The sequence below is a fragment of the Numenius arquata genome, chromosome 10 (assembly GCF_964106895.1).
Source record: "Numenius arquata chromosome 10, bNumArq3.hap1.1, whole genome shotgun sequence".
In the NCBI taxonomy this organism is placed as follows: Eukaryota; Metazoa; Chordata; class Aves; order Charadriiformes; family Scolopacidae; genus Numenius; species Numenius arquata.
In genome coordinates this window covers 8,246,637-8,272,201 of record NC_133585.1, presented here as the reverse complement: position 1 = coordinate 8,272,201, position 25,565 = coordinate 8,246,637, and the positions used below count along the sequence as shown (strand labels likewise).

At 37.8% G+C, this 25,565-nt stretch overlaps 1 protein-coding gene across 1 annotated transcript in view; it reads left to right on the top strand.

The window, feature by feature from the left end:
- Nucleotides 1–25,565, top strand: part of DLG5 (discs large MAGUK scaffold protein 5) — a 108,926-nt gene that overhangs the window by 55,363 nt on the left and 27,998 nt on the right. The window contains exons 4-11 of the mRNA XM_074154330.1: nt 4,943–5,086; nt 6,560–6,743; nt 10,348–10,607; nt 14,336–14,648; nt 20,781–20,965; nt 21,528–21,653; nt 22,393–22,525; nt 25,102–25,229. Of these exons, the coding sequence (XP_074010431.1) occupies nt 4,943–5,086; nt 6,560–6,743; nt 10,348–10,607; nt 14,336–14,648; nt 20,781–20,965; nt 21,528–21,653; nt 22,393–22,525; nt 25,102–25,229 (1,473 nt within the window). The remainder of the gene's footprint in view (nt 1–4,942; nt 5,087–6,559; nt 6,744–10,347; nt 10,608–14,335; nt 14,649–20,780; nt 20,966–21,527; nt 21,654–22,392; nt 22,526–25,101; nt 25,230–25,565) is intronic.

Sequence of the window (25,565 nt, the reverse complement as noted above, 5' to 3'; positions counted from 1 at the left end):
AATAGCTCTGAATACTTGGCTGGAGGACAGAAATTAGGAGAGGGGAAAAAAATATCTTGGCTATTCCTGTGCTTCTGCAAGGGAAGAGAAGTTTGGACTTCTGTTGAGGGGAGTAAGTGTTTTTTAGGAGATACGTTTCCTGGTAGATATATATATTGAGGGACTGATAAGTATTAACATATTAAGAGTAAGGAACTCTCCTCCACTGAGAAGTTACAGGTGCTGGCAAATTAAAACAATATGTGTTCAACATGAGTTAATGGCCAGCAGCCTTATGGAGCTCATTCTAATATGAGGGTTTATAAGTTGTGAGGAAGATAGTACTCAAGGAGTGTAGGAGTTAATTGTAGATAAGGGTTTCATTGGGTAGGAAACAGAACTGGTTTATTTTAGAAGGTTACAGATCTGCTGATGTTCATAAATGTGACTTTGGGCACACTGAGCGGGTACTTTTTCCTGCAGTAAGTGCATGTAACAGAAATTTTTTGAACCTTGAGAAAAATTGTCTGTCACTGAATCTGAAATAAGAGCAAAGAACAGATATTCTGGGAGGTGTTGTCACGATGCATAGCTTTTCTGAACTTTAATGTTTTATTTGTTGTTTGTATTTGTTATTTCATCAGCTCTGTCTGTTCGTGGTCAGGTGGTTTATTAAACTTTTTGTCCTCATGAGATAAGGTCAAGATTTGAACTGGTGCACTGGAATGAGAGAATTTGGGTATTTTATTCACTCCTTAGCTACTCATCTTAATGCCCCCTTCCTCCCTCCATGAGTTCTGAGGGCTACTTTAAGAGAATTGTGTTCTATCTGAGGGCCTCCGAGTGATGCGGGGACAGGAGAGGAAGAGGTTGTCAAATGTCAACATCTTCTGCATACCTTCCCGTTACTTATTTATGCAGAGGGTTTTCTTATTTGAAGTCACTAGAGCTTAGGCATTGAGGATTTTGTAGCTTTTATGTTCTCCGTAATCCAGGATGCTATTAATAAAGTTCTGATGAGCTGTCCTCTAGACTGCCCTAGTTTTTCCTCTTTAATTGTTAAATCAATCTTCTGCTGCCAGTGTAGGATTCGTATGTTGTGGAAAATATAAATGTTTACAGCTTAGAGAACAACTCATCAAAATAAACATTGCATTTGGGCAGTGCTTGGACAAGGTATGTTAGACGGAGGATGCTGCCTTCCAAACAATTAAATATTTGAAGAGTGGGAAATGAATAAAGATTATCAGTTGACATCTTTTTCCTTAAGTATAAAAGCAAGTACTCCTCTCATCCACATCCATATATATATATATAAAAAAAAAAATATGGTTTCTGAAACTTGGTGGTGGTTTAGTTTTGGTTTGGGTTTTTTTTTTTTTTGGTTTGGGTTTGTTTTGTTTTGTTTTTACTTTATTTTGCATTATTTCTTCATATAAAAGCAATCTTCAGACTTCCAGCGGTCAAAGCCCAGACGTTGCAAACTGTTACCCTGAAGTGTGAAAGCTGGAAGATGGTTATTTAGATGGTGACTTTTACGATCCAAAAAGGGCTTTTGTGTTCCTGGCTGCGCGTGCGGCTCTAACCATGGCTGTACCTAACACAGGTGGTGCAGAGGCAAATCTTGACACGGCACGCTGGCGTGCGTCAAACCAGTGGCAGCTCACAACACATGGCTGGGCTGGGCTGGGCTGGCCGTGAAGGGCTGGCAGCTGCAGAAGCAAGAGCTGTTTTCCAAAGCAAGCGTTGACTAAGTGTAGAGCGGTGGAAGAGGAGGAGCAGAAGTGGGTTGCGATGCGCTGAGTCAGATGAACGTGTGTCATCCTGCTGGACAGGAGTAGGATTGCTCATGCTGTGCTTGTGTCACTTGACAGTGACTGTGTGCCTGCACGTGTTGTGGTGATTAAGATTTGACCAAATAATTTAGTGTGCTCAAGGTGTACCTTATAAACTTAAACTTGCTGTGCTTACTACTTCTGTAGTAGTAGAAGAGAACGGCAACACAATAAACCCCCTGAAAACTGCCTTTGAGAAGAGACTGTTTTATGTGTAACCTGTAATTGTTGTTGGTAGTGCTGGCACTGCAATAGAAATGAAAACGTTTTCAGGTTGTTGGGTAGGCTTTGCCCACAAAATTGGATCTGCCGTTGGCATTAGCTTTTACGTCAGCATCAGATACGTGTAAATGTCGGTCTCACTGTGGCCTTGATTTATGCTCAGGGTAATTCCACGGGAATACAAAGGATTTTTAGAGTTGTTATATAAGTATCAGGAAAACAGTTGGACCTTTGACACTAGAACTTTAAATTTTGTTAACGTTTGAACCAGTGCTTCCAAAATAATAATTGACACCTTTCCTTTACTGAAATTATAGTTTTCTTTATTTTGTGGGGCATTTTAGCATAAAACTGGGTGGTCTTACTTAAGAGTCAACCACTACATGTGGTTGAATGAACTGCATTTTGATTTTTGACTTCTGACCAATACTCCTCCTGTGCATATCCCTGTTTTTCTTGCTGAGACATAAACCCTTGGAACAGCACTGCGGAACATATGGCCGTGGCTTTCCTGGTGTTTTTTGTTTCATGTAGATGAGCTAGAATGCAGGATGATACTGGTGGCATTGGTTTCCTTCCTCATTGTGTAGGTAGGCTAACTTCTGTAGTTACCTACGTGATACCCATTTGTAAATAGGATTATTCTTTTTTTTTTTTTAGATTAATGCTCCTGTTATTTCAGCAATATATGAAATGCACACGATCGATGTTAGACTTGTAGAACAAGTTCTCACCATAGCTTTGAGACTGACCTAATAGTTTCCTTTAGTGAAAATTCATACACTCGAATATTTTGCACAAATAAGAATTTATGATTACAAGCTTAATCTGAACCTAAGTTAATGGGTCTCAGTAAGCGTAATGCTTCAACTGAGAGTTAAAGTCTACTTCAATTAATGTTGTCATTTTAATGACTGTGGTGGACAGATGGTGTCTACTTTAAGTAATTTCACCCTAAAGTCTAATTTAAATTAATGCTTGGGTTTTTAGTGATTCTGTCAAGAGTGTGAACATTTCAAATGAAGTTTCACTTAAGCTAACTAGAGTTGTATTTTAAAAGAGTAACGCTGCAGTAGTTGCAGTAATATGTCTCTAGCACTGTATGAATAACCCACTACTTCTTTTGGCACCCCTAAGAAACAGTGAATTAAAAAAAAACCCTAACAGACATTCCTGTAGATGTGACTTGAATGTTTAGTTACTTATATGAATTTGGCTTTTAATTGTTACTCAAGTCTGCCGGTCAAGGAAGGGCTTTTTGGTTTTGTTCTCTCCAGCAGCGCTTCTCTGGAGAAAGGAGAAAAAGCAGAATTACGATTGAAGGTTTTCCTACGCAGCAACCCAAATGTAGCTGGGTTACTAAAAAGCACCTTCATGTTCCACACACACTCCCTAAAGGTTTGAGAGTCAGATGTGGCTGCCTTTTTTTTTTCTTTTTTTTTTTTTTTTTTTTTAACAACTCTCACCACTGCACGAGTGTGAAACTGTTTTCATTGCGATTCAATTGCCAGCTGCATTTCAGTTCCAGAATCTGCGTTGCTGATTTTGTGTGAAGCAATGAGGATTCTGATGGATTTTCAGGCTGTGCTTCCAGAGAAGCCGCTTGGGAGAGAGTGAGGTGGGAGGGAGGAAGGTTGTTCTGTGCAGTAACGGAGCAAATCTGATACGAGAATAAATAGAGTCAAATTAGAAAGCAATTGTTTTCTTTTGGGTTGTTTGTTGGTTGTTTTTTTTCATTGCCTGTAGAGTTATAAGAGACCCAGGAGGTGACACAGGGACAGCTGGCAGAAGCTTCAAACTAGAAAATTCAATGGTGCAAAAATTTTGTGACTGTGTAGAGTAGCAACAGCTCAATGTAGAGTCTCTTTTAGAAGCTTAAATGCTTCAAAACAAAAGGCATACCCCTGCTAATTTAGTTTCTAGCATAATTTATGATTTTTCTAATAAAGAAAGATACCATGTGCAATGATGATGCAATCTACGTTGGTCAATTGCTTGACAAGGTAGATTATTTTAGAAGATTTCTCCTCTCAATGATCCTGATATACCAAAAAAAATTCAGTGAAAAATTTTCTTATGATTGACGCTGGCTTTCACTGTGTTCAGCTTACTGAAAATTGCTTTTTGGAGATTATATTGTCTTGGAGATTCTTAATAATTACTTGAACAAAATTTGTGTTATCTTAGGGAAATGTGAGGTAGATTCTGGCATGTTGTCTCATTCGTTTATAGTAGTTAAAAGAACATGGTAACACTCAATCAGATATGTAATTCAACTAAATTGGTCAATTTAGTTAAATTCAATGCTTAATTAGCCAAACTGGTCAGATTCTGCTGACACACACGCATGTGTTTGGTGTCCTGTTGAAATTCTTTCTCTCCACCCCAATGCTGATTTTCCTCGGGGACTGTAGACGAGGTCCTCCAGCCGCTGCCTAGGTGAGAAGTTTTCCCTAGCACAGGTCTCCCTGGAGCCCCCGCTTGCCTTTGGCATCCTCTTTCCAGCCCCGCTCTCGCCGCAGCTCTGGGCATTTTCTTTGAGTTGGACACGGTGGCGTGGGAAAGCCAAGCGTTCTGTCGTTGACTTGTATCAAGAAATCATTCTGCTCTGTGATCATATGGCTGCTCAGAAGAGAAGTATCTGCTCGCAGAGGACTGTTTTTGGCCATTTTAGACAGAATTATCTGGTTATTAGATTACGTTTCAGTATAAAACTAGCACAGGTTAAAGTTAATGAGTTTTTATTTGTGGTTCCATCTTAATGTGAAGTGGTCATTATTTAAATTAAAGCATAATATAAGTATCAACAGTTGTGCAATACTGTTTACTTATTGGATAGTAATTTCCCAGACTTTTCATTCTCTTCAGTAGCTGATGTTTGGCTTCATATTCTTTTTCCGCGCTAGGCCTAGTCCAAAACCAAATCATGACTATGAAAGACTGAAGATTCAGTGCATGAAGGCCATGTCAGACCTACAGTCTCTGCAGAATCAACACACCAAGACACTAAAAAGATGTGAAGAGGCAGCAAAAGAGGCAGACTTTTATCAGTAAGTATTAGTAAAGCTATATAAGGTAAGAGTTTACTAGTCCGTGCTGGATCACCAAGTAGTAGAACATGGTAATCAAATATATTTTTTTATTTTGTTTTTCCACTTTAATTGCGAGATTAATCTTTGCATGCATCAGATAAAATATTTCTGGCCTATTTGAAATGATAAAGATTGCTTGTTTTATTTTGAAGAATTTCAGATAGAAATCCCTGATGTCTTGATGGGACACTGGCAAGGAAAGCCTGGTTACTGACTTGCAGTTACAATTCGATAGTCTTACTGTCAGGCTGGAGAGCAGAATATAATTTGAGAGAACGTAATTAGTTACTGTTTTTTTAGTAGTCAGCTTTAATGCTGACTTGTGTAAGTTTTAATGTAGGCTTAGACCAATTGTAAGCGTTTATAAAAATGCAGTAAAATAGGGAGAAATTGGTGAGTATTTCTAGTGTGTATTTCTGTTTAGAAAACAGTTATTGATGCAGGTAGGAACATGTTTTCTTCACTTGAAAGGAAGACAAATCAGAAATAGAAATGCAGATAAATTCTTGGTTTGAAGTTTATTTCACTTAAATCTACACTATAAGGTATGACTAGTATTTAATGACAGCATTTGTTTTCATTGGGAGCTGCTGGTTCTTGCCTCGCACTTTGACCTACAACTCTCCAAGCCTTTAAAGACAGGCATCACTCCCTTACGTTCTTCAAAATCCTGCAAATAGTGTTAAAGGTTGTCAACAGGTACAGATGTAGGAAGTCGTGTGGCTTCACTGAATTTCACTAAATTTCACTGAATTTTTAGAGTTGGAAAGGACCATAAAGGTCATCTAGTCCAACTCCCCTGCTGAAGCAGGGTTGCCCAGAGCATGTTAGAGCATGTTACTCAGGACTGCATCCAGGCGGGTCTTGAAAATCTCCAAAGAAGGGGACTCCACAACCTCCCTGGGCAGCCTGTTCCAGGGCTCTGTCACCCTCACTGTGAAGAAGTTTATTCTCATATTTGAGTGGAACCTCCTATGTTCCAACTTGTGCCCGTTGCCCCTCGTCCTCTCACTGGCAACCACTGAAAAGAGTCTGGCTCCCTCCTCCTTCAACCCACCCTTCTTTACAAAGAGTTTTATTCCTAGTTTCGTTTGAGGATTTTCAATTTTATCTCCTGGATCATGTTATGCTCACGTTACACCATTTCTGTTTGTCTATCTGCTTGCTGTTAAAATGGCTATGAAATGGCATTAATGGGTGGCATAAATCCATCATCTCTAATGATGCTGTTTTAAGAGTACTGTGTACTTTCGTATGTTTTCATATCTATCTCCCTGTTTGTTTCTGATTTTTTTTTCCTGGTGCTTGGAATGCTCAAATATGCAGAATTGAGTTAGTTTGACCTGCTTTCTTGGTAGGAAGCTCATGCTTGAAATTAATTAGTCCAGGACTTTGTCCTGCTCTAAGAGCACTTTTTGTGTGCCATGACAGCACATTGCACAGTCGGCTGCTGAGTGACCAGTCGCAGCTGAAGGAGGACATGGACACCTTGAAGAGGAAAAACACGCAGTTGGTGCGAGAACATAATCATCTCCAGCAGTCCTGTGAGGAGATGAAGAGGCTCCACGATGAGGATCAGAAGGAGATAACGGACCTGCGCAGCCAGCAGCAGCAGGTGAGCTACAGCTCATAGGACAAGTGCTAGAAGAGATCATGAATTGCTCCTCTGATAAAGAAGTCAATAAAACCGAATGGGCAGCGTTGCTGCCTTTTATGTCTCACTCCTTCCAAAACATCCGCTTTACATTTTACAGCACTGGGGGAGAAAATGAGATCTTGGATACTAATTGATTTTCTGTATTTAGCTGGAAAAAAAGAATGAGGATATAGAATTTTAGGTGGTATTAAGAAAATTTGATGCAGAGATAGAAAAAGTGTACATGAGGAAGATTATATATGCATGATATTTTTTTTAAGTGGGTGGAGAGGCATCAAAATCCTAGCTTGAAATTGGCAAAGTGATTAAGAGATTACTATTTTCCTATTTATGGGACAGGGCTAGCTTTAAACTTGCATACTATGCTTGTTTTATGGAAAGCATCACAATAAAAAAAAAGTGATAGGTAGGTCGGGGGATTTTTGGTTTAGTTTTGTGTTGTTTTTTTTTACTTTTGGTTTTGGTTTTTTTTTCAGTTATTTCAGTGATACCATAATGGTTTAAGAGAATGATTGAGTTATGTTTGGTTATTTAGGTTTGCAAAAAGTATTCAGTTAGAACAAAGCTACAGGTTGATTAATGTTTTTGAACTTACAAAAAAAAGACAAGCTTCTCAGGAAGAGGTGGACATGTCAGAGCTGTGAATGGGCTGCCTCTAGGACAACATTGTTCATACATTCTGAAGAAAGAAAGGGAGGAGCAATAGTTAAGGAGCAACTGGTCATATCAGGTCCACAGTTCACCTATGAAAAGCCTCATCATTTAGTTGGAATAGTTACAGTAGCGTGTGGAATGGTTAAACAGAGTATCTCAGTTAACTGTGTGTAGGCTGATTCACAGGGCAAACTTGCAAGTCAAACATTAGGCTTCAGAAGCAAAACCTGTGCAAACAAAAATAATTATTTGCTAGGGTAGGAGGGGCAAAGGCCACAGCAAGCTGGATGTGCTGAATGGCGCTTTAGGAGGTGCTTGAGGGCTAGTGCCAAGAGGAGTGAAGATTTGTGTTTGCTTTTGTTCCCTTCCTCTAATGTTATCTTGAGAGTTCTGCTGCGAAATAGTTTAGTGGCTTGATTCAGAAGATGGCTGGTGTTCTGTGTAACAGAAATGGTTTGCTATGTCAACGTGGGAAGATCCTTTAATTGCTCTGTGCCTCAGTTTCCCAGGCTGCAAAGCAGGGATGCAAAACCTCCAAGAGAAGGCCATTGTATTTTGGCGTTCTGTCCTGGAGTTTGAAATCAGCTGGCAGCACAGGAGGAGGCTGAAGTGTCAATGTCAGTATTTATTTAAAGAAATTCAGTCTCCTGTCAACATCACGATTAAACCTTTAAAGAAAACTCTGTATGTGACTCTCGGTGAGAAAGTTGTGTAACTCCATTTCTCAGCATGTCAGGGTGAATCATGGTGTCTTGAAGGGGCGCCAAGAGTCTTATCTTGTCTGTGTCATTTCTCATCTGAATTAGTCTACTACTGTTTATGTTGGTCCCTCTGACGTGTTGTTTCGTCGTCAGGCTGCAGCAAAACACAACATCTCGGTGGCCTCGGAGAGCAAAACCTTTTGATCGGGTTACTCTTCACGTGGGATTGTCGTGGATTTGCTGTGTAGCAGCTGACCAGCTTAAATTTCTGCTGCTCGCATATGAAGTTTCTTGTTGCCATGGCCGTCTTCCTCGGCCCAGCTGGGACTATTTACTTTTTCTCAGACTGGGATTTTGAATGGGAGACCTTCCTTATTACACTCCTTCCTGTTTACAGCATTTCTGCCTTCCTCCATCAAATCTCTGTTAGCGAGTCCATGCTGAATTCCATCCAATTTCAAGTATATTCGTCCTTCTTTTCTTTAATTATTTAGTGTGTTTTTTCAGCAAAAAGACATTCCCTGTATGCTTTAGACAGCAAGAAGTGGTTTGTTTCTGTATGGATTCTCAAATACTTGGTTCTCAAATCTGTTCTTAGAATGCTTTGGGAAGTAGTCTTCAGGAAAATGGCTCTCTCGAGCAGGTTTAAATCAACACGTATTTACATTTCACAGGCGCGTGCAGTTTATCACACATTTAGCATATCTGCAGTGGTTCACTGTAGCGTGCTGGCAAATCATGGCTCCAACTCTGTGCGGGTTATGGCACTGAATCCTCTGATAGGGATGGATGTGGAAATAGCCATGCCACAGCTCCTGCCAAATGCAGCCTTGTTCCAGGACTGCTTTATGAACAGTAACTCGCTGCTTCTACGTATCTTGGTTAGTTAAAGGAGACCAGTGTCAGGCTGAAGAACTTCGTCTCTCTTGTCATGTCTATGTAGAGAAGTGGTTTCCTGACAGTGGCGGTTGTTATCCGCTACCCGCGGGCAGTGAGTATCGGGCACAGATCGGGCAGTTTCTTTTGATCTTTCCTTTGGTCTGCAGGCATCCAGGTTCTGCTGTGTCCAGGAACTGGTCCTTACGCTGAATATAAGACACAAAAGGAGATGAGGAGCCGATTTGTGCATATAGGGTGGTTGCTATGTGTTTTGGTTTCAGCTTTTTATAGAGCTCACGTTTTCTGTCTTTTTTTTCCCTTATAATTTTGTAATACTTCTTGTTTTCAAATTGTTATGGATATACCTTTGTAGGCTGATGTTAAGATTATATAAATTCCTGGCACCTCTCTACATAGAGCATTTAGGTTTCTTCCCACCATTCCATCAAGGCCAAATTTAATTTTCAATTTGTCCAAGTTTAGAGGACAAAACCAGAAAAAATAAGCATAATGTTTTTTTTTAAAAAGGGGGGACAGGGAAGGTAAGGCCTCATTTCAGGCACATATTTTTGCCTTTTGAGAAAGGAGAAGGCCTAGATTTGCTGAAGCTCATTAAGGGATTTCTGTTGTTGTTGCTGGTCATTTATCATCAACGTTGTTATTTACAACAAGATTCTTATGTCAATGGAAATTAATTTGAAACTAAGATCCAGGTCAGACTTTATTCATGTTTAAATGGATTTATCTCTTCCTGCTCCTATTTTACGAATAGCTTTTGAAACACAAATCTCTGTGGGTAGTTCTCAGATGAAATATTGTATGAATATTAAAATATATGCCTATGTATAACATATTTAGGGTAGAGTTTATTCTCTTGGAAGTTTTAAATTATTTAATTTGTTCATGGAGGACACAGGCAACCTGTCATGAATGCCACCTCGTGGTCATTTCCTAAATTACAGCTATCATCTTGGTCATCAATAACGATTACCTCTTGCTAAAACTACAAAGTACTTTGAAAACAATACGAGTTTAATAACTGTTTAAAGCAGTTACTGTTAGAGAGAGATTTTCATAAATTTATGCACTCTAAGTTGTGATAAAGCAGATCTTTTTCCCCAGTTAACATTAAGCAGATATAGTAATGCTTAGAGTAACAGCAATGCTTAGAAAGAGGCTCAATGTTTCCTTAGTCATTAAAAAGAATGATTATTAAAATTGGTTTATATATTCTTGTTCTGTTATTGTTTCTTATATATATTTTAAATCAAATTTATTGGACTGATTAAAAACTGAGTTTATTAATACAGTTTCTGCCCTTTTTTTAGGTTATGAAGCAAAACGGGTCATCGGAGATATTAAATAAACTTTACGATACAGCAATGGACAAGCTAGAGGGTGTAAAGAAGGATTACGACGCCCTAAGGAAACGGTACAATGAGAAGATTGCAAGCCACAATACAGATCTGAGCCGCCTAGAACAGGCTGAGGAGGAGAACAGACGTCTTCAGAAACAGATTGACATGTTAATGAAGCAAAGGGACACAGCAATACACTTTCAGCAGCAATATTCGACCTCACTTAGAAGGTATAGTCAGGTTTTGATACCTTCAGATATGCTGTGAAAGCACTAACAATTCTAATGTAGCATCTTGTTTTCTCTGTGGTCGAATCACAAATACTTTTCTAACTTTTTTTCCTAAAATTTTTCTCTAGTATATGCTATCTTGGTGTGATGAGTAAGCATGTGTTTCTATATAAGATTTTATGGAAGGTCCTACAAGGTGTGAGAGGGATGTTTATTTGGAGAAATTGTGCATTTTCTTGGGAAAAGGATTTCCCAGCTACGGTTTTGGAATTCTATAAGGAATTTTAACTATTGTTTAGCTCATGTGAGAAGGGGATGGTCTTCTTTTCAAGCTATATTTATTCTGTTGTAGACACAGGAGTCAAATACAACCAAAGTTTTATTAAACCTCAGTCTTCCAAATGAACTCCTTAACGAGTGGTGAGTTTAGCAACATATATATCTGCTTTTAAATAGAAAAAACAAGTCAGTAGGAGGATATAATTTCTAAAAGGTTTTTAGCAAATGAATATGTTCTCAAGCATAAGTTAACTTCTCCTGACATTGGAGTTGCAGATGGTGTGGGACTCAAAGCTTCAGGCTGGCAACAGAGTTCACTGGATGCAGATGCCTGGGAGTCTCACTTCTTTGGGAAAGTGCTGCTGGTACGAGCAGCACAAGTGCCAAAACAGAAGGGCACATACACAATGTCACACCGCATTTAACCTCTCTCTGCTCCTCCTTGATATTAAGCCTACACAGATACCCATATGGGGTAGGAAGAATGCTAATGTACATAAGGACTCCAAAGAGCATCCGTGGGCGTGTGGAGAATGTTTTCACTGACATAAGTCAAGGATAATACACAGCTCCCACAGAGTAATGGCAAAAATGTTGTTTTCCGCATTCATAGACTTTTAGTATTTCAAAAAGGTGAGACTGAGAATAGATAGTAATGTACACATGAATAGCATGTACATAGTTGTGATACCTCTAATTAAGTTACAGGAGAACATGAGAAATAACAGAATAAGTTACGTAACGGAGACAGCCATGGATTCCTGAAAGTGAGGGAAAGCTTAACATATACTACAAGAAACACTGCAACCATGCTGATAGATGCAGAAGCTCAACATATTTGTATTATGCCCTTGTGATTTAGGTCTCCTTCTTGAGAGGAAGGTGTGGTTTGATACTGAGCAGTGGTTGGTTGTAAGAATTTCATGGAAGATATTCTTGTTCCTGTGAATCAGTGATCCAGCTAAATTAGTATAACTGAACTTCAGGCATTTTTGCCTTTTATTTGGTTGGCTTCAGCTCCAGCCTTCTTTTTTTACTTGTTTCTATTTATAGAAACATCTATTTGTCTTATGTTTATACCCTTTCTTTGTAACCAAAACCATATTTCTGTGGGTGACTGGTCAAAATTTTTTAAAATGCTTTTTAGGTGAGTATAGCTTTCAGAATATAAGATGTTACAAACTTGTAGTTTGAAGATGAATGGGTCAGAAATTGCAGCAATAATTTTTTTTAATATTGCATCACTAATTAATACTAAGTGTAAACACAGTCAAAATAGGTTTTAAAGAGAGCAGAAAGAGTAAGACTCCAGCGGTGGCCCAGCTCTCACTGTGAATGAATCTTTGGCCTTAAAAAATATCAGAGAAGTGTTCAGCCTTTTTTCTTTTATCTAAAGCCTTGTCACAACACTACAGAGCGTATGAATGCTACCAGGGTGATTTAGTTGGTGAATAGTTTGCAGATTACAGATTAGCTAGACCGGCTATCTAATTCCTATGTGCTAAACCTTACCCTGCGTGTGTGTCTCTGCATTCTGAATGTGGGCTGTGGTGCCTGGACAAATCTGCCTGTAGTTTGCAATTGTGTTGAAGACAAAGCAGGTAGTCCAGGTGAGGGTTCTCTTCAGTATTCGTTGCTCCTTATAAACCCATGCTTACTGCTGCTGACCCATCTAACCCTGCTACTTGCAATCCATTCACAGCAGTTGTTAGAAATGAGCTTTTCTCTACAGAAGGCATCTGTGAAAATGTGAGCCAGCTGCCTGTATTTCCTCCTTAGGAAGCAATGCAAGGTCAAGCGGGACCGAGGTGTTTCAGCTGGAACTTTGCTTTCAGGATTTTATGGAGGTTTTTTATCACTATTTAACATCAGTGTCCCTCTATGGCAGAGACCTTTCTGGTCAGTTCCCCATGCTAGTATGCTTGGCGTGGTTTGGTTGGGATTTGGCGTTTGGTTTTTTCCCTTGGTAGGTTTTTTTTTTCCTTCCTTGCTGATGACATTTTTTTTGTTTGGCAAACATGGCCTTAAATCTTTTTTCCTCCCCTCTCTCCTGTATCTTCCCAGTGCTGTCCTTGATTTGACACCCAAATAGTTCTTAAACGTACTGTGGGTTCTCACATGGCAGTCAGGTTGTTTGGCATAGTCTCTGTGTTAAATTTCTGATATATCCTTGTACTTCTTCTATAGTATATTCTTCTGACCTTGATGCTCACGGTTCTGAAAAGGCAAAAGAAATCCAGACTGTAATATGTTAGGTCTTCTGTACTGCCAGCCCGATGATCTCTTAAACTGAAGAATTTCCCAAAAGGAGCAGGGTGATGGTTTTGAAGTTACTGGCAGATGCCTCAGTAACGCTATGGCAATGCTTTGAATACACTGAGGCTTTCAAGGAAATATTTGAAACTGGGTTTACAGCTCTCTCTTGGGAAAGGTCAGGCAACATGCTGGATTAGACAAGAAATTGCACTTTTAAACAGCGTGTGTGTGTGTGAGAGAGAGAAAAGAAAGTCTGCCAGAGATTTGTGGGCACCTGAAATTTGGATAAACCTAAAAGTCTCAGGTTAGGTACAATGTTTCTATCAATGGCATTTACCTGGGAGTTTTGGAAAAAACGTGCAAGGGGATCTTAGTGTCCAATTGTGGTAAAACACTACTCTTGAGTCCCACTTTTAAGAACGCTTTGTCAATATCAACACAAAATTTACTACTTTGAAATTAAACCTTTTACGTCCTTTTTTGATTCTGCCATACTTCAGTAGGTTGTAGTGATAAAGTGCATAAGTTTTCATCTGTGTTAAAATTTAAAAATTTACTTTTGACGGTTTAAGATATTTTACATTTCAGTTTTACTGGATTACCTAGTGATGAAAGCAAACAGTAATGTTTGGATTACATCTTTTTAGTTCCATTGTGCCCACTTTTACTGTAAACCTATTTTTTTCTCCTCTAAATTGTCCATTACCAACTTTGTGATGTATTTGAGCATCTGCAAGTTGTTCTGTTTTTTCCAATTTCTGCATTTGTTTCTCTTCTTCCCACATGCCTGGGAGTGTGTATTGGGAGAAGGAATTGAATTCTAAGATGAACAGAGCTCAACACAATAAGATTAAACTTGTGCTATTAAATAATGGCAATGTTTTGCATTCCTTTTAGAATAATTTGATAAAAAATTTTGCTTTTAATAATTAAACTAATTCTAAATTATTTTGAACAACTTCTATATTTCATTTCCTTAAAGAGGTTCTCTAATATTCCTAAAGGTTTATTAATATTCCTAAAGCAATAATGAGTCTAACTTTTATTTTGCAGCACTGAGAGTACATTGTCTAAGATGTCCTCTGTGGTTGTGTTTTACCAATGGATGCATTTGCTTATCCAGCCAAATCTTTAATGTATGAAAAAGGAAAATGAGGAACAAGTATTTTATTGGCATTTCTGCTTGGTTTTAGATTTGAATCAGTACAGCAGGAACTAAGCAACGCCACAGCACAAAACAAAGAGTTGCAGAGAGAGATGGAGCGATTACAGTCGGAGGTGACAAGGTTCAAAACAATGCAGCTGAAAGCAGCCAAGGATGCAGAAAAATACAAGGAAGAGAGGGATTCCGTTTTCAATGAATACCGCCTCATAATGAGTGAGAGAGATCAAGTCATTAAAGAGGTAGATAAGCTTCAAACAGAGCTGGAGCTTGCAGAGTCCAAACTGAAGAACACTTCTTCTGAGAAGCGAGTGGCTAGTGAAGAGATGGAAGCTTTAAGACAGGTACTTACCTGTTGTTTCGATGGGGAAGGGAAATGGGTATACATTGTTGGTGCTGGAATCAGAAATGTGTGACTGATTAATGGAAAATAGGAATGCACTGCAAAGAAGAAATTCTGTGCTGATGTTTTCCTGTAGCACTCATTTTTACTATCAATTAATTAAGATTGCATGTTTGAATAGAATACCTGTCAGTTGAAATTTGCTGTTCACCTGACTTAGTTCTGTTCTGATTATAAATCCTTCCTTTACTGCGTTAGTATTCTGTGCCTTTTCAAGTAATGCTCTCTGTAGCCATATAGCTCTAAATATTCATTATTTTAAACTTTCTAACCTCTACAGGAACCACTGGATACTATCTACTATGACTTAAACCGGTACATGATAAAGTAGTCTCAAATATTTATGCAAAGCCTGTGCTGACATGCATGTTCTTACTCATTTGCCCTCCTTCTGCCTTGAAGTTAAAGAGGACATTTTGAAGATTTTTCACTAGACTCAGGCATGCCTTGAAGTGTGTGAAACCAGAACTTTGTATTTTTCAGCAATATGTTCTTGAAATGCTTATATCGCAACCATGTTACAATGATGCTGTTAAGATTTCCAAAACACAATTTACTGCTCGGTTTCATTTCAGCTGACATGCACTGACTTGACCCTTTGGTTTACAAATACTTAATTTAGCATGAAATAGATGCAAGAAAATTTATTCCATTGCCTATAAATCTCATTTTACTTTCTTCACAGCATTACATCTGAACAAAACGCCCTTTATGAAAAATCAAGGTGTGGAGCTTGAGCTTTTTTTTTTTTAAACCACACCATTGCTGAGGGACATGATGTGGATTGTGACATATGGCATCAGAGCTTTAAAAAATAACTAACTTCTGGTTTTAAGAATTTAAGGATAGTTTTTAACCCTAGGTATTTGCCAGCTAAGTAATTTAGCTTCTGCACTGAGTGAGGTTTTAATATGTTTCATCCATGTTCTACTTTCATCAAAGCCATTAAGCCAATGGAGATGTCTTGTTGATTTCAGTGGAATCAGGGTAGGTAGTAAAGAATACTGATGGCAACAGCCACAATTAGTCATTCTGCTCCAATTTGTTATATCTGTCATTGTGGCACTATGACTAATTTGTCAAATTGCTTTAAGGGCCAGGGAATTAAATTTTTAAATACCTGGATGTTCCCTCCTACCTAGATGACTTGAAAGGGGGTTTGAATAAGAAGAGGAAAGAGCCTGGGACTGGTGAGCGGGATGCTGGCAGGGCACAGACATGCATTTTTCTTCACCCCCAGACCTGGCCCATCAAAAAGCAGAAATAACTGCTTCTGTCATGTACTAAAAGTTGCAAAATAGCAGTACTGTGAGTTTTCTTTTTGTTCCGGATTTCCTTTCCTGTAGCTATGACTTTTCTGCTTGTGAGCAGGTATGTTCCCGCATCTCATAGTACTGGCTCTTGCTGCAGCTGCATTCAGTGCGTAAGGGATTTTCTAGTTCTGGCGAGGCAAACGTTTGAAAGGTTGAAAAAATTTATTGATCAAGCAATACATTCACTTGAAATAGTATCCTGAAAAATGCCCCTACATCAGTGGGATTATCCTGTCAGCAAATAATTGGTCTGGTGCTTGCCAAAATATAACTTAATGTTCTTTGCTCTCCTTGTGATGTATAGTAGCTTTACGTGCGCTGTTACATAGCGCCCATTGAAACAGCACTGAATGCATTACATCGTTTTAAGTGCAGTTTCTTCCATGAAACTTGTGTTTGCTAGTGTACCTTTTGTGTCCCAAAGAAGTGCAAAAGCAACTGAAATGGAGAAGAGGTTGTTTGAGGTTGAAGAGGCATTATATCATGAGACATGATGTGGTCAGTCAGTCAATTTCCCAGTTAGTTAGATATTTAAGCTTTATTGGTCATACACGCCTAAATATAATGGATTAATTTACATGCAGAATGTAATAATTGTCTGGCATTTATAGATGATAGAAGAAATCTCAGGATTTTGCACTACAGACAGTTCTGGATTAAGTTCTTGTGAGTTTGGCCACTCAAAGCTAGGGATTAGATGTTATGGATTTCCCCCTCTACTTGTCCAGTGGTGTTTTTGTTTGGCATAATCTTTTGCTCCAGCGACTATTTAGAATGTCGTGTTTCATCTCAGTGGTAGTCAGCTTTCCCCTCTGTTTAATAGACCTGTTGTATTTTATCCTGTATAAGGTTATTGCACTATATTCAGATGCAAGAACTTCCTGCAAGCATAAGAATTCTTCAAAAATTCAGGATTGTTCTTCAAACCAAACCACTCTAATGATTCCAAACAGAAGCTGTTCTAATCGGTGCCAAATGGCACGTTGCCCTGTGCCGTCATGTGATAATTTTGTGCAAATGTCACAGGAAAAAGACAGAGGTGAAATTTTACTACTGACCACTGGAGGCAATGGCTGCTCTTACTCAGATGGTTTATATGGAGCATGCTGGAATAAACTGTGGCTATGTGTATTTTTTCCAATCATCTTAAAGTACTGTAAATTCCTGTTTAATGAAGGGCTTTCTGGCAACTTTCCATCTGCTTCGATACTTGATGACTTTCTTCTCTGCTGCATGCTGGAAAAGACTTAATAATTTTGTGTAAGTTTTATACACGCATTTGAATGCACATTTTATACAGACGACAGTTAAGCTCTACAAAACGTTGCTTCCAGTACTAAAACTTGTCTGCACCCTCAGATGGGTCAAGGATTTCTGTCTTCAGAGGTGAAGCCCTTTGGTTAGTGGTTCAGCTACCGTAGATCAGCCTTACCCAGTTTGAGTTTGAGGTGCTGAGCAACGGAAGCTCTTACTGATGTTGAAAATACTCGAGTGCTCTGGTAATTGTGATTCACTGTTATGTTTCCAGTTCACCGAGTGAGTCATTAATTCTAGTGCTTGTCTGTTACTCTACAGCAAAAATACCTGTTTCAATACCATCGCAGAACTCTTTTAACAGCCTGACTAGCCCTAATTAGATGCCATATCTCAAAAACAGTCACGTTAGTACAGCAGAATGCAATTGCCAGCCATGCTTTAAATACTTGATCTTACTTCTTGCTAATTGTAGAGGAAAACAAAATGGAAGTCAGTTTATGACATGGTATCTTTCTGTCCTTAAATATTTGGACCCTTTCCTACTTCTGCTTTTCAGATGTCAGCTGTCTCTGGTAATGTTTTTGAGATCAAAACATCAATAGTTTCCAGCCAGGAGTAGCCATCCAGCCAATGGCTACTTCTTTGTAGCCATCAGCTGGATGCTTCTAGAGAGCTGGACCATCTAAAAATTTAATGGCATGAAATTCAACTGTTTCAATGCCTCATTCTTCCAGTAGGAAGTCTAGTTTAAACTATTTTAAAAGGACAGGTCGTATTTTAGAGCTACATTTTACACATCTTTATTATTATGACACAGTTGAGTCCCACGTTTAATAAGATGTACCATCATTGCTTTATGGCATATGCTTTATGGCATACTGTAGTTTTATCTTTGAACATTCTGTAGTTGGCACATTGGTATCTTCCTGGCATGTGACTATGACGTCCACTTAAAACTTATGAGGAAGCTATAAGATACTTACGTAGCTGTGTTGTTTAAATTATTTCAGTCCTATAAAATCGAGGCAGTTGCTTAAAAATATTTGCTATATGGTCTTATTCTTTGCCATATTTAAAGCCTTTTTTTAAAACACCAAGTCTGACTGATTCCTCAGAACTGTGAGTGCTCCCAGATTCTGCTTACTTTTGATATAGCACTGTGCTTATGTGATGGTGTGATATCTTTAATACCATGTTTAATATTCTTTGCTAGTACTTGTATGTAATGTGAGCACAGTCTGTTCTGCTCCCATTTTTCAGAACATTAGAGGTAAACTCTCTAGGCTTTTAAGGTGTCAGTGTGTATCCAGTTGGAAAGATGAGCTATTTCCTTCTGTACATAACTGACTGCAAACAATGGATCTTGTTTTAGGAGCTAAACTCTGCTCTAGTGGAAAGAGATCGAGCAATTTGTGAGAGGAATGAGTTGCTGGAAAAATACTGTCATGAAGTGAAGGACAAAGCTGAGGCCCAGAAGGAACTTGACCAAGCTTGCAAGGATATAGAGACAGTGAAGGAAGAAAGAGATGTTGCCAGAAAAGAGAGAACAGAAGCTATCATCCAGAGAGACCATCTACTAAGAGAATATTATCAAGCCCGTCAGGTACTGCACGTCTTCACAGATGACTTTTTCTTTCTTAGCTTCAAGCGGTCAGTAGTTTTCAAGAGTTCAGTTAAAGGTCTGGACACATCGGGTGTCTCACCTCTTTTCCCCGTGTCACTCTGAAATAAACACATGTATGTTCTTCAAGACATAGCGACTGAACTTGTTTGGAAGAAACAGTCATGCTTCATGTTAAGTTTCTGTTTGTAAAAATAGATGGTAAATAAAATATTGTGATCCAGCAGGTGGCTTGGCAGTTTATTACCTGTTGGTAGGCTTGTTGCCATCTATAATGTGGTGTTTGTTTTGTGTGCAATACTAAACATCAATCCACATGCAATTTTAAGTGTTTGCATAGAATGGAGTATGAAAACGCATAGTGCCACAATTTTTATGTTCATCAAGTAACTAAGGAATACAAAATTATTTAATATTAAACTAGATATTTTGGGTTGTTTTCATTAAACTTCTATTCTCTTTTCATTGAATACAAACTCTTTACAAGTACAAAAAAGTTTTTGGTCTGGCCTGTCACACTGATTTGCCAATCCCAAATGAGTGTGTGCGGAAGCAATTAAACAATGTTTTCAGTTGTACTGGTAATAAATCTTTCATTGTGTTTTATTCTTTGTGGCAAAACCAGTAGGATTTTAGAGACGTGCTTTTCTCAAGGAAGCTGACTTAAGCTTGGCTAAACTTTTCTGTGACTTAGCAATGGACCTGCTGAGATGCTCGCCTTTGGCAGATTTCAAATCAGAATTGTCATTTCAAATATAAATGTCTGTTTGTTGAATCTGAGTGGCTTTTTTGATTGTCTTTTTCCTGCCAGTGGACTTGAAGACAATAAAGTGATCCTTGGAAATGAGAGAGACAATCAAAAGGCCAGACAGGACTCTTCGTAGCCTCTGTTTGGTCTTATTTGTTGCAATTTTTATTTTTTAATGTTGAGGTGAGAAAGTAAACCTGGGATTTAAGGTGCAGTGCTCTCTTACTTTTTAATATAATCATAACTAATTTTGAGAGAAAAAAAAGCCTTTAAAGTGTACTAATCGTGACTTAGTAGTCTCTCTTTGATATACTTTGATATATTCTGGTCTTAAAAACATTCCTCCGTAGTTTAATCTTTAATCAAATGACAAGTCTAGTCAGATTCATAAGATTTATTTATATTATTGAAATTAAGCACACACAGTTGTTTGCAAGCCCACGGCCTGCAGTGTTTGTGGTGGGCTGTACCATTGGAGTTGGCTTATGTTTTATGTGCTGCAAGTTTAGAGTATTCTCTGTGTATCTGTCTTACTATTGTCACCATCTCTCTCATTCAAAATAGGGAACGTTAGAGGAACAGGTTAATTTAAGAAGAAAGTAATTCTTGTCTAAAACAATAAACATTCAAAGAAAATTTTTTTTGGAATTCTGTTGCTCTACTTTGGACTTAAGGGACCTGTGTGCATCACAAGTCTGTGCTGTGAACGTGTAGATCTAGTTGTCTAGAGTAAATAACAGACATTAATGCAGGAAATCTGTTTTGCTACTGCTTACAATAGTGTATCTGATTTATAAATATCCCTGAAGTTTTTTTTCTGTCTGCTGAGCAGAACAAGATGAAGCATGGAATGCCATCTCTGAAGTACAAAATGTTCACTGATGTTGTTTTGAAATGAGGGCTCTTATTCATGTAGATTGTATTCACACAAATTTGTGTGCTACTGAATGAAATCTATTACAACAGGTTTTATCTTCCCCCCCCCCCCAAAAGTTGTCATTAAGATAAACGAACATTTTACATGAAAACATGAGGGTTGAATACATCAAGTACCACGCATATAGTAAAAGCTGTTTATGCATATTCACCTAAAAATTGTGCCTAAAATATTTATCTGTATCTCTTAATTCCTAGATACAAGATTCTGCTACCCTAGACATAGAAAGAGCAAACAAAGAAATTGAAATGCTTCGGAAACAATATGAGGCAATGTCACAAGAACTCAAGGAAGCTGTCCAGGAAGCTGAAGTAGCCAAGTGTAGGAGAGATTGGGCCTTTCAAGAGCGGGATAAGATTGTTGCAGAAAGGGAAAGTATACGGTAAATGAATGCTAGGTGATACGTGAGCGATCTTTGTAACACCTTGTGTGCAGTTAATGCAATTTTAGGACTTGCTGGGTTTTGCTAGCACTTTCTTCATCTTGTTGGAACTTCTTCAATAGCTGTCACAGGGTGATTTTTTTTTTTTTTTTTTTTAAGGAATTCTTTTAGGAATGCTTTATCTAATCCTGCTATAGCTATAGTGCTGCAAATAATTCTTTACCTGTGGGGACATTTCACAAAAAGTACCCAACTTATTTGCTACTGAACATTTGTAAGGAACTAAGGGAAAATACTTCAATCGGGATATTTTTCTGCCAGTTTAAAGAAGATAAGTAGAAATAAAGTTTTTAAGGGAACGAAGAAAGCTTCTGTTATCTTGGCAGGCTTTTCCTTAAGACCTAGCATATGTAATTATTTTTTTCCTTATAATTTTTTTTGAGAGAGATATCTTTTGAAACTGCTTTTTTAAATTTTGCATTGAATATACAATGTAGTAGAACTAGTCTGATACATAGATAGGCTTTTAAGCAACTAAATTGAAACTTCTTTGCTTTTGAAGGACTTTGTGTGACAACTTAAGGAGGGAGAGAGACCGGGCTGTGAGTGACTTGGCTGAAGCTCTTCGCAATCTGGATGACATGAGAAAGCAGAAAAACGATGCTGTGCGTGAACTGAAGGAACTGAAGTATGTTAGAGAAATGATCAAACTGCATGGAAGTTTGTGATAAAAACTGTGGTTTGTTAGCTGTGTTCACAAGCGAATCATACACTGTTGTAACTGTGGGGCAGCAGGTGTTCATGGTAGTGTATGTGGAAACACTGCCTGTATTTTTAGTTACTGTGGAAGTTATTGTGGTAGACCGGATCCTAAATATTACCATCTTAACCTTTTTATCTTATTAATGAGATGCGTATTCTAAGCTTTGTACTGTGGAGATACGCTTTAGCAGTATGAGTTTCTTTCACTGAAGTTGGATTAACTGCAATTTAGTTCTTCCCAACTGTATTCTCACTGGTTTATGAATGCAAGGAAGATGTGCATCATACATCATCTCAACGGGCTGTGGAAGAGATTTTGTTGTCGGTGTTTATCATGCCCCACTTGTCATGAGCAAACTGATGCAACTCATCTGAGAGTAAATTAAATGCATTTTGGGAGATGTTAGAAACCTAGCTGTGCATTTCAATTGTGTAAAAAATAATGCAAAAAATGGAAGACTGTTAGGATCATATATAGAACAAGAAAGTCAATTCAATAGCAGCCCAAGAATATTAGAAGGATGGAAGCATGAGGCAAATCTCTGTCACAGTTTGGATTTTTGATTTAGAAAACAAAATATAAGGTACCTCCTGATGATAACTTTATGTATCAGTTTATATAAGAGTGTTGTCTGTGTCTATAAATAATTTTTTTCTTTGCCTAGGGAGAAGATGGAGAATCAGTTGGAAAAGGAGGCCAGATTCCGTCAGTTGATGGCTCATAGTTCCCACGACTCGGCCATAGACACAGATTCTCTGGAATGGGAAACAGAAGTGGTAGAATTTGAAAAAGACAGAGTAAGTAAAAAACATGAACTGCATTGTCTTACATATTGGATAGCTTTGAAGTCAATTATAACATCTTGATACTAGATATGATTAAAGGTAACTCGAATCTGGCTTTTTGTTTTTGTTCTTTATTGTTGTTGTGCTAGGAGCCACACATACATGTACAGCAAGTGCAGTCATGTCTAGATGAAAGTAGTTGACAAAACCAAGCTGTTACATACGAACTTTGTATTTTTCTTCATACGAATTATAATTAAAAACAATTCCTCCATCTGATCTTGCAGGGTATCCAGGTCCATGTGCTATAAAAAATGTTTTAAGTTAAACTTTTAGTGTTCTTAAAATTAGTGATTCATTGCAGAAATGGCAGGGCTAAGACAGCCAAAACTTAAGATATGAGTCATTAGAGAGCCCAGTCCTCTACTCTTAGAGGCAATATCACTTATAATCTATGCATAAAATAGTTAAACTTTTACATGAAGTTATTTCTCCTACTTTTGCTCAGATCTGATGATTAGAAATTTTAAAATATTAAAAATATTTATTCATGATGAACATATATTTTAGGGCAACATTGCCCTTCAGCTTAAAATCTGGGATGAAAGGAGATGCTAATCTCCCTTGCTTGTCTGTAGAGGGAGTTAAATCCCTTTCCCATTCTGGCATATTAAATAAAGTTCTTACGTTTAGCTTTCTAGATAACCTTTGCATCCTTTCATTATCCTAGTAGTACTTTTCTCCATTTAATTTTATTTTTCTTCATTGTAGTCTAGAATTTTTATTTCACTGCCTTGTATGCAAGTCTTGAATGCTGTTGTATTTGAAATTTTTGGCTGGCACATCACATTGTTTGCTAATAGTTATTTTTTTTGACCACATAGAACACACAGGTGGTCTTCCAGATTGTGTTGCATTTATAACAGCTTCTGCAACTACCAGAATTTCTTTGTCATTCCTGAATGACAAAGTTTGTGATTTATTGCTGTCAAATTAAATCCCTTTTATTTTACTGCAATATTTGGGGTCATCTTTTTTATGCTCTTCCAATCTGTCTGTGTTCTGACAGTGCATCCTAACAGAACCACTAAGATATTCCTTTTTCGATACTAAAAATATTATTTAGTAGTATTATATATTGAAATATATAGATTGAAAAGACTATATGAACTGACTACCAATGCTGATTCATCAGGACCACTGTCTGTTAGTTTTTTCTGGAATAACAATTCCTGTTTCTCTGTGCTTTTTCATCTTTTGACCAGCTCCTTTATCATCGAATTTTGTGCATTGCCATCTTCTCCATTTTAACTGGGATTACTTGCTACTATCAAAATATAGTAATAGTATTATGTAAACCTTGATTAGATATATGGAGAAAATCCTTGCTGACCTACCAGCATTTGAATTCCAGGATGGAGATTATAGAGTTGAATAAGTTTAAATCCTTTTATTTTTGCTTCATCTTCACCTGTCTGCTTAAGTTCATGTTCTACATAAACATTCGGCTCAAAACTGAGAGCAATAATAATCACTTTTCAGCTCTGAGGCTGTGCGTTGATACTGTGGTCTCTACTGGATCTTTATTTTATGGCAGCCCCATGCTCTTCCATATGAACTTTTTTCTTACATAGAACATTTGGAAGAATCATAAGGATTTTTGTATATTTTTGGCAGATTTAGCTTAATTTAATTTCTGGTAAAAAATATTTTTGCATGTTTTATCTTCAGCTTCCCTGAAGATTTTCTGCTCTTCTGATTTTAAGGGGATTTGTCATTGAACCATGTGTAGAACCATGCCTTACATCTCATTTAAGCTCTATTTAATTTTTGCATGTTAGATTTTAAATTTCAAGTATCATCTCCGTTCAGTATGCTGAGATGGTTGGTCCAGTTAATTTCAAGTAGAGTTTTCTGATTTTTATAAGTGTAGTATTTACACTGAAAATAGCGATAATAAAAATAAGTTTGTGAGCGGTTGGTCCCAGTTTATTTTCTTTAACCATTTTTTTTTTTTTTTACAGTGACCTTGCTGTTTACCAAAGCACACACTAAATTAGTATTTCCCTGTTTAGTTCAATGACTGATTTGTTGAAAATGATTATCACTTTTCAGGTAGAGGATGATCTGTTTTGGGCTGGGATTGGTAATCTGTTTTTAGAAATGGTTCCCCATAATGTTGGAGCTTTACAATTGTTTTTTCCCCAAGTAATGCCCTCTCTTGGGAAACGTGTCCTTGTTCTCTCATTCCACATTCAGTATCAAACTTTAAAACAGGTTATACGTGTCTGAGCATGCTTTCTTGCATGACCTTCTGCTTTCCTATTCCTCTTTGGTGCAATTCCCCCTCTGCATTATTTCAGCCTTAATCTGAGAGAGAGAAGGATCATTGTAATGCTAGAGGATGCCTAATAACTAATGGAATTGAGAGCTTATGTATTGAAGTGTGAAATATTAAAAACTTGTCTAAAACAGGTACCCTGTAAATATAAGTGCATAGTAGAAACATGCAGTAATGTCTTTTGCTAACAGTCAGCGGCACAGTGGTTGCCAGGGCAGTTGAGTCACTTGTTAATAATATTTATCAGGATGATATGGACTTGAAAGCACTTGGTTTTGATGTGGCAGAAGGTGTTAATGAACCATACCTCCCCGGAGACTGTGGGATCTTCGTTACCAAAGTAGACAAAGGAAGTATCGCTGATGGTCGATTAAGGTAGGGTTTGACTTTGGAAGATACTTGTCTTTTGTTGATCATAATAAAATAAATATGAGCATATTGTAAATTGTCTTCAGTTTTTCCCATTTTTTTTAAAGTTCTTCTTTATCATTGGTCATGTGTATGTTGTTAATGTTGGTTGGAAAAACACATTAGACCAATGCCTAAAAGCATTACAAAAATGAAATGCTATTTGACTCATCCCTTAAAAATCACTAGGATTTGGAATGTTCTTTTTTTTTTTCTCTGTTTCTCGCCTACTCCATTTATTATCTCCTCAAACTTTGATCTATTTATTTAAATTTCAGGAAAGATATGAGGGTGAGCTATTGG